The sequence below is a fragment of the Gekko japonicus genome, unplaced genomic scaffold (assembly GCF_001447785.1).
Source record: "Gekko japonicus isolate JY-2015 unplaced genomic scaffold, Gekko_japonicus_V1.1 scaffold561, whole genome shotgun sequence".
NCBI lineage: Eukaryota > Metazoa > Chordata > Lepidosauria > Squamata > Gekkonidae > Gekko > Gekko japonicus.
Window position 1 is genome coordinate 234,082 of NW_015162496.1, and position 11,852 is coordinate 245,933.

General features: G+C 50.4%; 1 protein-coding gene across 1 annotated transcript in view; it reads left to right on the forward strand.

The window, feature by feature from the left end:
* DYSF (dysferlin) overlaps window positions 1-11,852 on the forward strand; it is a 287,816-nt gene that overhangs the window by 172,434 nt on the left and 103,530 nt on the right. Inside the window, exons 32-34 of the mRNA XM_015406074.1 lie at window positions 5,313-5,494; window positions 6,929-7,072; window positions 11,492-11,521. Of these exons, the coding sequence (XP_015261560.1) occupies window positions 5,313-5,494; window positions 6,929-7,072; window positions 11,492-11,521 (356 nt within the window). The remainder of the gene's footprint in view (window positions 1-5,312; window positions 5,495-6,928; window positions 7,073-11,491; window positions 11,522-11,852) is intronic.

Below are 11,852 nucleotides of genomic sequence, written 5' to 3' on the forward strand. Positions count from 1 at the left end.
GCAACTCTGGGAAGGAGCCGTTCCACGCTTGGGGAAGCAAACAAGAGGAATTCTAGTTTTGAGGTCAGGTCGCTGAGCTGTCTGCATCCCAAGGGAAAAGAGAGCAGCTTCCCCTTGCAAGGAAGTTTTATCAACTCTCTGCCTCTGCCCCCTTGACCAGGTCACACCAGGTGAAAGAAGTGTTTCCTCCAGCCCATTCCTGGAGATTGTATCTGGGGCTGGTCTAGCCTAAAGTCCTCCAAACTCTGCTTCCTCCCTGGGGAAGGGGGGAGAAGGCTTAACGGTCCCATTGTCTTCCCTACTAGAGTCATTAGCATTTGTTAGAAGGTGAGCTGAGGTCCCCAGCAAATGGAGTTCCTCCTCTGACTAGAGAAAAAAGCAAACTGGTAAAACGCACAGGGAAGACTTTTTCCACATGCCGACCCTCCAGGAGACAATGCATTTCTTCACAATGAGTAAAGGCTTGGAGGCCACACTCCAAATGCTCCAGCAGCCAATCCCGCATGGGGCTCCCAACCAATGTTCCCTCTAAGCTGTGGGGTCTTGTGAGCAAAAATTCTACTTTGTGAGCTCCTGGCATTAAAATTGTGAGCGAGTGATTTGGCTACTGCATAAATTAGTTTGCTCTGGAGCCATCCCTTCCTGAGCTAAGAAAAAAATGTGTGAGTCGGAAGCTAAAAAACTGTGAGCTAGCTCACATTAACTCGGCTTAGGGGGAACAGTGCTCCCAACTACAAGGTGGGGCCTGAAGCTCTTCAGACAGGTGTGATCAGGTCCCAGGAGAAAGTCGGCACGGAGGAGGGCGGACTCTCGGGCACCACATCCACGCTGGGCTCCCCAAACTCCACCCTGCCCAGGCTGTGCCCCCAAATATCCAGGAATCTCCCAGGCCGGAACTGAGAACCCTGATTCCGTGGGGCCTCCGTTCCTAGCTTTGGGTCTTGGTGGAGCCTGGCCCCCAACTGACACGGATCACGGCTGGGTCTTCTCTGGACCTCATGTTCTGCTTCCTGCTGGCAAGGGGCCTCCCCACCACAGACACCCTGTGAGGTCGGCGGGGCTGAGAAAGCTCTCCCGAGAACTGCCCTTGAGAGAACAGCCCTGAAAGAACTTGTGACTGAGCCAAGGTCACCCAGCTGGCTGCATGTGGAGGATGAGTGACGAATCGAACCCGGTTCTCCCAGATTAGAGTCCGTGCTCCTAACCACTACACCAAACTGTCTCCCCAGAGATGCCTCCAGGCTGAAAAAGGTTGAGGAACCTGATGTCTTTGAGAGAACAGCTCTTGTCCTGATTAGCTTGCCTGCTCTGTGAAAACATGTATTAGAATTGATTCCATGGCACGGATTAGAAACTGTATATTTTGAGAATGGAAGGATTGCTCTTTGACAAATACGGAATGACATCTTTGTGTTGTTGGTCTTTGACGAAGGCTCTACGAAACGGGAATTGTTAATCCGGAGAGTTTCGTCATCATGACCTTTGTGAAGACTTCTTTGATGTCTGAAAAAAACTTCTTTGATGTCTGAAAAAAACAAATGGACTTTCGGCATTACACGGAAATATAGACTTTTGGGATATAAACTGCAGCAGCTCTTGCACAGTTTCCTTTTTGTGTTTTGCTTTACTTGTCAGAACTACGGCTTGGCCAAGGTCATCCAGCCAGGTGCAAGTGGAGGAGTGGGGAATCAAACCCGGTTCTCCCAGATTAGAGTCCGCGCACTGAACCACGACACCCAACTGGCTCTTGCACCACAAACTGGCTCTTGGACCACAAACTGGCTCTTGCACCACTACACCACAGAGGTGGTGACTGTCCCCTCTCCAAGACGAATTCAGAGATCCTCGACCCGCCAACCAAGTGGAACGAAGCCCTTTCAGGCAGTGTTCATAAACGAGGGGGGGGGGAATAACTGGAATCCCTTTTAATCTCTTGCTGGCACCGTCCCCTCTGTCCTAACTCCACTTTCCATTGGAAAGTGAGAGGGTGTGGACGTTGCCATGGGCGCGGCTTGTTTTGCCGAGACCTCGACGTCTGCCATGTGCCGTTCCTCATGGTGCCTCCGTTCTGTTCTTGGACTCCATGCTCCGGGGCCCCGTTCTGCCCCCGATCCTGATATGGGATCCAGCGAGCGTCCTTCCACTTCCTCCCCACCCAGCAGGACCCGCCCTCCCCACGTGGCATGCCTGTTCTTTCACCTCTCTTTCTGCTTCGCCCTGAATTCAAACCGACTCCCGGAAGGAGTGACCTCATCTCTCCCGATTGGCCAGGCCGAATGGGCGTTGCTCTCTTTGGGTGGACGCCGGCCAATGACAACACGGGCCAGAGACGTAGGCTATGTGGAATTGTGATTTTGCCCGCTGGCCGAACAAAGCATAAAGGGAAGCTTGACGGAGGCCTTCTGCGGTTATAAAAATAAAACCCGGTGCCGATACAAAGCTGAAACAAAGGGGCTTTTTGAAGGCCTTGAAATTCTGTTTATGGCAGTGCATTCAACCTTCCTCTGGCTTGGGGTTTTTTCAGAAACCCAAACAGCCAAGCCTGAGATGTTCTTCCTAGCAGGAGGTCTGCCTGTGCTAGCCGATCGTATCGCAAACAGTCTGGCTCATTAAAAAGCTGCATTAGCTGGGATGCCGGTGGTGCTGGTGTGTGTGTGTGTGGGGTAACGACTCACACAGCTCTGCTCTGCAGCGGTGGCACAGAGAACGGGCGGCGGCTCGGCCTGGTTCTCTCCATCCAGTAGGAAGAAGAGCACGCTTCCAGCCTCACACAGGGCTGGTTTCTCTTCAGATCGCATAAATCTTTCGCCTTTTACTTGAAACACAGGGCAATTCTGCTTTTCCCTCCGTTGCTTTACCAAACCCACGTTGGAACAGAAATTCCCCTCTGCGCTGCACGCTGCTTTTGCTTCCTTTGACCATTGGGTTTTATCGTACCCTTTGCATTGCATGCCACATCCACTTCCTTTGACCGTCAGGTTTTATGGTACCTTCTGCATAGATTTATGACCGTTTTACAGTTGTCCAGGGGTGACTTCACAGTCAGTACGGCACTGCCCTGGGGTATTTGAATGTGGTTTTGAGCTGCGCCTTTTCCCACTCCTCCACTTGCAGCTGCTGGATGACCTTGGGCAAGCCACAGTTCTGCCTTGAAAGAGCAGTTCTCGAAAAAAGAGCTCTCTCAGCCCCACCCACCTCACAGGGTGTCTGTTGTGGGGAGGGGAAGGAGGTTGTAAGCCGCTCCGAGTGACTCCGAGTGAAGGGCGGGATATAAATGTATTTATTTATTTCTTCACATTTATAGGCCGCCCTTACCAGAAGCGGGCTCAGGGCGGGTAGCAACATCATTTATAGTAACAGTTGCGATTAAATGACATTCCACACACTTGAATTTTCATTGCACCAAAAAAAAATCAAGAAAACATAAGTTTGTTGTTGCTGTTCAGTCGCACAGTTGAGTCCGACCCCATGGACCAGATCCCGCCAGGCCCTCCTGTCTTCTGCTGGCCTCTGAAGTTTGCTCAACTTCATGTTCGTTGCATCTATGACACTGTCTAGCCATCTCATCCTTTGCCATCCCCTTCTTCTTTGACCGTCAATCTTTCCCAGCATCAGGGTCTTCTTCTCCAGTGAGATCTCCCTTCTCATTGGGTGGCCAAAGTATCTGAGCTTCAGTTTCATTATCTGGCCTTCCAGGGAACAGTCAGGGTTGATTTCTTTTAGAACTGACTGATTTGATCTCCTTGCAGTCCAAGGGACTCTCAAGAGTCTTCTCCAGCACCACAGTTCAAAAGAATCTATTCTCAGCGCTCGGCCTTCCTTATAGTCCAACTCTCGCAGCCATACATGACTACTGGGAATACCATTGCTTTGACCATGCGGACAATCGCTAATAAAATAACATTAACATTTAAAACAATTTAAAATGGTGGTCACAGGTAATAATAAGGGGGGGGGGGAATTCCTTGGTTGTGGGAGGTTCCTGGCCATAGCCAGTAGTTGATTAACACAGTGACAAACGCCTCAGGGAGGCCATGTGTGGACGCCCGCTGCCTCAGCCAAAAGCCCTGAGGAAGAGCTCCGTCTTGCAGGCCCTGAGGAGTTGAAGTGAATCCCGCAAGGCCCTGATCCGAACGGGAAGCATGTTCGACCAGGAAGGGGCCAGGGCAGAAAAAGCCCTGGCCCTGTTCAAGGCAACGTGGACATCCTTTGGGCCAGGGACCACCAAGAGATGTTGATCCTTAGAGCATAATCTAATCTCCTCCTCCTCCTTCCTCCTCCTCTTCTTCTTCTTCAAAAAATCTGTGCAACCAATCAAATCTCCAGTAGCCAGTCAGGAGCCTTGCTGTGCAAAAGCCCCACCCAGGCCCACCCACTTTCTATAAACGCCCTAAAATTGGGGTAGATTCAATTCACGTCCATGTTGTAGTTGAAAGGAGACTCTGGTGGGGGCAAAGTGCTGGAAACTGGTGCAGCAAGCTGGTAGGCGGAAAAGTGGCTCCGTAATTCCACTGGGCGGTGCTTCACTTTGGTTCCCTGGTCCAGATCTACTCTCCGAGAAAGAGGAAGTGCTTTGGTTCTTGGTGGTGTGGACATCTGATGCGCTTGCTGAGGAAAATTGGGAGGGAGACTCTCCTAGGTGTGAAAGAGAAGAAGAAGAGAAGAGATTGGATTTATCCCCCACCCTTCACTACCCAAAGGCGTCTCAGAGCGGCTGACAAACTCCTTTCCCTTCCCCTCCCCACAACAGGGACCCTGTGAGGTAACCGGTGGGGCTGAGAGAGCTCTGACAGAAACTGCTCTTTTTCAGGGACAGCTCTGACAGAACTATGGCTTGCCCAAGGTCACCCAGCAGCTGCGAGTGGAGGAGTGGGGAATCAAACCCGGTTTTCCCATATGAGAGTCCGTGCACTTAACCACGACACCAAACTGGCTCTCAAGAGAGGACAAATAGTCCTTGGAAGTTCTGTGCTTCTTGAGACAGGACTCTAAGCTTTGGAGTCTTGTGAGCAAAAATTCTACTTTGTTAGCTACTGGAATTAGAGTTCTGAGCAAGCGATTTGGCTGCTGCATCAATCAGTTTGCTCCGGAGCCCTCCTTCCTGTGCTCAGACAAAAATCTGTGAGCCGGGGGCTAAACCACCGTGAGCTAGCTCACACTCACTCAGCTTAGAGGGAACGCTGCTCTCTACCAGTCTCATAATATCTCGAGATTCTTTCTTCTATGTCTTGGTCCTAAGCCATAATGGAAGGTTAGCAGAAACTGGGGGTTCCACCTTCGCTATTATTTTAATTATCTCTCTGGGTTTTCAGATCCCTACGCCACTGTCTCCTTCCTTCACCAAAGCCAAAAGACAGTGGTGGAAAAGAACACCCTGAACCCCACCTGGGACCAGACGCTCATCTTCTACGAGATCGAGATCTTTGGGGATCCCGAGAGTGTTGCCAGCTCTCCTCCCTGTGTCGTGGTGGAGATCTATGACCACGACACCTACGTAAGTATGGAAATCCCCAGTAGGCAGGCGGTAAAGGGACTGAGGGGATTGCTAGCACTTTAATATCATGTGTGATTTTAACATTGTCTTTATATTACTGAATTATTATTTATTGGAAATTGTATTAAGTAACGAATTGTGTTTTATGTATTATTGGAACTTTTATCCTGTTTGTAAGCCGCCCTAGGCCAGGAGGGCGGGATAAAAATCAATCAATCAATCAATCAATCAATCAGTCAGTCAGTCAATCAATCAATGACAACTGATCATAGTACAGGGTAGACCCTGATTATAATATTTATATGGTGCATTTAAAGCAATAAGAACTCATGCACGTTTATATGTATATTGGTGCATGTATGTATAATCCTTCTGCAACACCCACACACACACACACACAGAGGCAGTATTCTATATGGCCTGATTCATCTCCCATTTGCTCCCATGGGGATTTGTCCAGAAGAATTCCCTGCGGGAAAAGAGCAGCGTTCATTCACTCATCACAATTCCCATTCCTTTTTGTTAAAACGACATGCTATCGGATGGGGACTTTGGGGGATGATTTTTCGCAGTGGTTTGTAAAGGAAGGTGCATTCCAGTTATTTGTTTTTATAGCATCATCAAGGTGTTTTACAGAATAAGAAAGAAAGGTCCTTGCCCCATTGAGCACCTGTGCACATGGATCTGCAATACAGGGGAAATAACTTCCCCCCCCCCACAGATATGGTTTTTGCTCTGGAAAATGGCTTGGTGGGGAGGCAGGAGCCCTTTCTCTTTTCTTAGATCCAGGTGGGTAGCCGTGTTGGTCCGAAGCAACAGAACAAAGTTTGAATCCAGTGGCACCTTTAAGACCAGCAAAGTTTGACTCTGGGTATCAGCTTCTGCGTGATACCCTTCTTCAGAGCATGCACACAAAAGCTGACACCCGGAATCAAACTATGCTGGTCTTAAGTTCCAGAGTGTTCATTGAGATGTTTGCTTATGTTACTGTTAATGTTACTTTTAAAATAAATATAATATTAATTATTAAAAGTATGGAATTTGAACCTTTTAAAAATAATGTTTTTATTGGTTTTGTCGAAACCAAAACAAGGTAAACAGAATAAGAAGCAAAAGGTGGGTGTGGCTGGATGACCACACTTCTGGTAATGTAGGGTGTGGCCTAATATGCTAATGAGCTGCACTGTCAGGGGTGTGGCCTAATAGGCTAATGAGTTTCTGCTGTTGGGTGTGGCCTATTGTGCTAATAAGTTCCTGCTGGGCTTTTTCTACGAAAAGAGCCCTGATTAAAGGTGTCACTGGAGTCAAACTTTGTTCTAGTATTTTGATTATCATCTTGCTTGTTGCTTTGTTCATCCTGTCTTGGGGCAGAGTAAGTGGGAAACCGATGTCATGGGGACAGAATGAGCCAAACGTGTCTGTCCCTCCACCCAGGGCGCCGACGAGTTCATGGGCCGCTGCATCTGCAAACCCAGCCTGGAGCACACGCCGACGAGGCTGTCCTGGCATCCCGTCCTCAGGGGCAACCGGAATGCAGGGGAGCTGCTGGCAGCCTTTGAGCTCATTCAGAGGGAGAAGGTGAGTCCGTGGGCACCTCCTCGTCTGGTGCGTGAGACCCTCCAGCCGGAAATGGGCTTTCTGTAGGCAAAACAGCCGGTCTGTCACTGAACCCAAGAATCTTCTCACATCTGCTGGAACTCAGGAGGGTTGCCAGCTTTGGGTTGGGAAATTCCTGGAGATCTGGGGCGGCAGAGTTTGGGAAGGGAGGGAGCTCGGCAGAGACGTCCTGCCATAGGGCTTGCCGTCTGCGGCTGCCATTTCCCCCCTGAGGACACCTGATCTCTGTAGAAGAAGAGGAGAAGAGATTGGATTTATACTGAATTCCAATATAATGAATTTCAATAGAGATAAGTGCAAAGTCCTACACTTAGGTACAAAAAACCTAAAGCACAGATATGGAACGGGAGGGACTTGGCTTGACAGAGCACATGTGAAAGGGATCTGGGTGTTCTGGTTGATCACAAGCTAAACATGAGCCTGCACTGAGATGTGGCTGCGAAGAAAGCTAATGCAATCTTAGGATGCATTAACAGAAGCATTGTGTCCAGATCACGGGAGGTGGTCATTCCGCTCTATTCTGCTACGGTCAGGCCTCACCTGGAGTCCTGTGTCCAGTTTTGGGCACCACATTTTAGGAAGAATGTTGACAAGCTCGAACGTGTCCAGAAGAGGGCAACCAGGATGGTGAGAGGGTTGGAATCCAAGTCTTAGGAGGAAAGGCTGAAAGAGTTGGGTATGTTTAGCCTGGGAAAGAGAAGGCTCAGAGGGGACATGATTGCAGTCTTCAAGTATTTGAAGGGCTGTCATGTAGAAGATGGAGCAGATCTATTCTCTCTTGCTCCGGATTACAAGACTGGGTCTAATGGGTGGAAATTACAAGGGAGTCGTTAACAGCTAAATACCAGGAGAAACTTCCTAACTGTAAGAGTGGTTGAGTAGTGGAACAGTCTGCCTCGGGAGGTGGTGGATGCTCCTTCGCTGGACGTTTTCAAGTGGAGGCTGGATGACCATCTTTCGGGTATGTTGTAGGGCTATCTTTCGGCTCTGCTCCTGCAGAGTGCAGGGGGTTGGACTAGATGACCTGCAAGGTCCCTTCCAATTCTAACATTCTATGATTCTATGATACCCCTGCCCTTCACTACCTGAAGGAGTCTCAGAGCGGCTTACAATTTCCTTTCCCTTCCCTTCCCCACAACAGACACTCTGTGAGGTAGGTGGGACTGAAAGAGCTCTCTCAAGGACTGCCCTTGAGAGAACAGCTCTGAAATAACTTGTAACTGACCCAAGGTCACACCAGCAGCTGCATGTAGAGGCGGACTGGGAGAATCAAACCCGGTTCTCCCAGGTTAGAGTCCGCGCACTTAACCACGACACCAAACTGGCTTGCAAGATCTCCAGGCCCCACCTGGAGGCTGGCAACCCTAGGCCTGGAAGGGCCAGATCCCCGTTCCCGGGGACGGAGGCTCTCTTCCCCTCCCCTGACTTCTTGCTTCTCGCCCACCCTGAGTAAAGTTCAGAGACTGCTTTGCAGGCCGGCTGTTGTACCACTGCCACGGTCAGGTTTAGGAGGGGGGGGGGAGAACGGGAAGGAGCCGCTTCCAGAGGAAACAGGAACCTTTTTGGCCTACTTCCACCTTCCCCTGTGATGTGTGTGTGTGTGTGGGAGGGGTTGCTCCTGGGTCCGCTCCCATTAGGATGATGTCTCCATTAGTCGGGGCGGTGGGGCGGGGGCGATGGCTCCGACAGCTCTCTGCTGGGCAGCCGGGAGGGGCTCTGCCGCAGGGAGGTGCGTTCGGAGTCCTCGCGGTGGGAAGGAGAGGCTGCCGTGTCTGTGGGCAGCCCCCGCCAGCTGGCACGCTTGCCCTGTTGACGTTGGCAAGGGTCAGGAACGGTGCCTGGCCGGGGAAGGCAGCTCTGGCCTGGTCTTTGCGGCAAGAAGGAAACGGCTGGCAGCTGAGCCAGTTTTGACATCTTGGTGGCTGGAGGGGGGGGGGAGGAATTAAGTCGCAGCAAACAGTTGCACTGGCTGAGCAGACAACAGGAGGGTACTGTGCTCAGTCCTGGACAGTGAACGTTGGATGCAGCGGCAAGGGTTCCGAGGAGGAGCAAAATTGAGTTGTCGTAGCAATGTGAGAATCTGAGCCCGGAATATTTCTAGCCGTTTTGCGGTGGCTTATTAAAGCACAAAGTCACAAGTTCAAAGACACCTTCCTAAAGCAAGACCAGTAAATGGGCTGTATACAGTCCTTGAAAACCCTGTAATCTCCTTTGCTGTTTCTTCGTTTCCAAACTTTCAGGTCTGAAGGGCAGCTGAGAAAACAGGCTGATGTCTCTCGTCGGCCGAGAGAGTTTCGATTCTACTGCTTCTTCAGAGCCAATATATTCTTTGGTGTCGTGGTTAAGTGCGTGGACTCTAATCTGGGAGAACCGGGTTTGATTCCCCACTCCTCCACTTGCACCTGGCTGGATGACCTTGGGCAAGCCGTAGTTCTGACAAGAGCTGTTCTCTCAAGAGCAGTTTGTGTCAGAGCTCTCTCAGCCCCACCTACCTCACAGGGGTGTCTGTTGTGGGGAGGGGGAGGGAAAGGAGTTTGTGAGCCGCTCTGAGACACCTTTGGGTGGTGAAGGGCCATGGGGTATAAATCCAATCTCCTCTTCTCTTCCTGAGTTAAGACAAAAATGTGTGTGCCGGAGGCTAAAAAACGGTGTGCTAGCTCACACTCAGTTTAGAGGGAAGACTGCTCTGGATTAGCATATCAGCACCATCAGGAAGGACAGGGTGAACACAGCAGAGTCGGTAAAGCTCTTTGCAGCCTGCTGTATTAATTCTTCGTAGGAAGAAGGATGATTGGGGGGGCCTGGAGACCAAGAAGCCCTTTGAGGAAAGGCCGAGGGACTTCTTGGGAATGTTCAGTCTGGAGAAGAGGAGGTTGAGGGGGGACAGGATTGCCCTCTTGAAGGATTTGAAGGGCTGTCCCTTGGAGGAGGGCAGGGAGCTGTTCCAGTTGGCAGCAGAGGAGAGGACTTGCAAGAATGGGTTTATATTAAGGGCGGGGAGGTACCGGCTGGATATTAGGAAGAACGTTTCGACAGTCAGAGTTGTGCAACAGTGGAATGGGCTGCCTGGGGAGGTGGTGAGATGAACAAAGACTGGAATCTTTTGATTCGAGGGAGAACGAGCAGGAACGGCGTTCCAGGAGTAACAAGCCCAGGAGTAGGGAAGGGCAGGCAGGCAAACCTATACCCCCCCCTCCCCCGAGCCTCTCTGCTTTTGCGGAGATACTCGGGGAACTGGGGGGGGGGAATTAAATGCCTTTCTTTCCCTTCCCCATCTGGGGAAGGGAAAGAAAGGCATTTTGAACATGCCTGCCCTTTGTCAGGGGGTGTGGCTTATGAAAAGAAATTATGCTAATGAGTTACGCTAATGAGCTCCTGCACCTCTTTTTCTACGAAAGGACCCCTGCCTATAACCATTCCAGTCAACATCCTGGCTGCAGCATTCCATACCAATTGAAATTTCTGAACCCTTATCGAGGGCTGCCCCTTGCAGTAATCTAATCTAGATGTTACCGCGGCATGCCACCATGGTGGCAAGATCTCTTCTGGCCAGTTTAGCCTAATGCAAATGATGCCATGCGGGCCACACGAAACAGCAGGCTTTTCTGCATTCTCATTTCGTTCGCTTGTAAGTTCCTGTTCCTTCAGGGTCCCCCCCCCAGTTCTGCATTTGTTTTGCTCCCTCCAGTGGCCAACTTGATATTACGATGGTTTATGTCCAGCAGAAAACCCTGCAGTTTAAAATAAAATCGACCACCAGAGGGAGACAAACGTGTGTGGAACAGACAAAAAGCAAAGGAATGAACAGGAATTTACAAGCAAGGGAAATAAGAATGCAGAAAAGCCCACTGACAAGGTGGAAGTAAAGCTAGTTTTTCAACACGGTACTGCAAAAAAAACGTCCAAAGAGGCATTGCACTGAGCTGTAAGCATGAGTGGAATAGTTTGGGGAGCTGCTTAATTCCTGCTTCTTGCCATGTGGGATTACTTCTGTTACTTCTACGAGAGCCAGTTTGGTGTGAGAGCCAGTTTGGTGTAGTGGTTTGATTCCCCACGCCTCCACTTGCAGCTGCTGGATGACCTTGGGCAAGCCATAGTTCTGGCAGAGCAGAAAGGGCAGTTTCTGTCAAGAGCTCTCTCCGCCCCACCTACCTCACAGGGTGTCTGTTGTGGGGAGGGGAAGGGGAAGGAGAATGTAAGCCGCTCTGAGACTCTGAGTGAAGGGCAGGGTATAAATCCAATCTCCTCCTCCTCCTCCTCCTTTGTGGTTGCCTTTCGGGGCCCACCATATGACTCTTTATAGGTGAGAACTGAGCCTTAAGAGTGTTGATGTTTCAAATCAGGGCAGTGAACTAAATATTTTTGTTTCCCCTTTCCCAGCCGGCCATCCACCACATCCCTGGCTTTGAGGTAAGAGACTTTTCTCAGTCGTGATGCTCAGGAACTGCAGTAGGATTGTGCAGAACTTCCAGGGGTGCATGTGTATCTGTGTCATGCCTGCCCTTGACTCAGCCCCAGAGCCAGCTCCTGACAGCCTAAGAGGGGAGGATTCAGTGCCTTTAAGAGCTGAAGAAGCATCAGGATCTGCACCTACTGTAAGTACTGAGGAGGATACACAGCAATCTGAGTCAACTACAGGACGGTTTGCACCTGGGATTGAGCAGGCCATAAGCAGCTCACCACCTTCATCTCCCCCACCTGTAAGTAGGCTTAGGGATCAGAGACATCAGGAGCTGGCTAG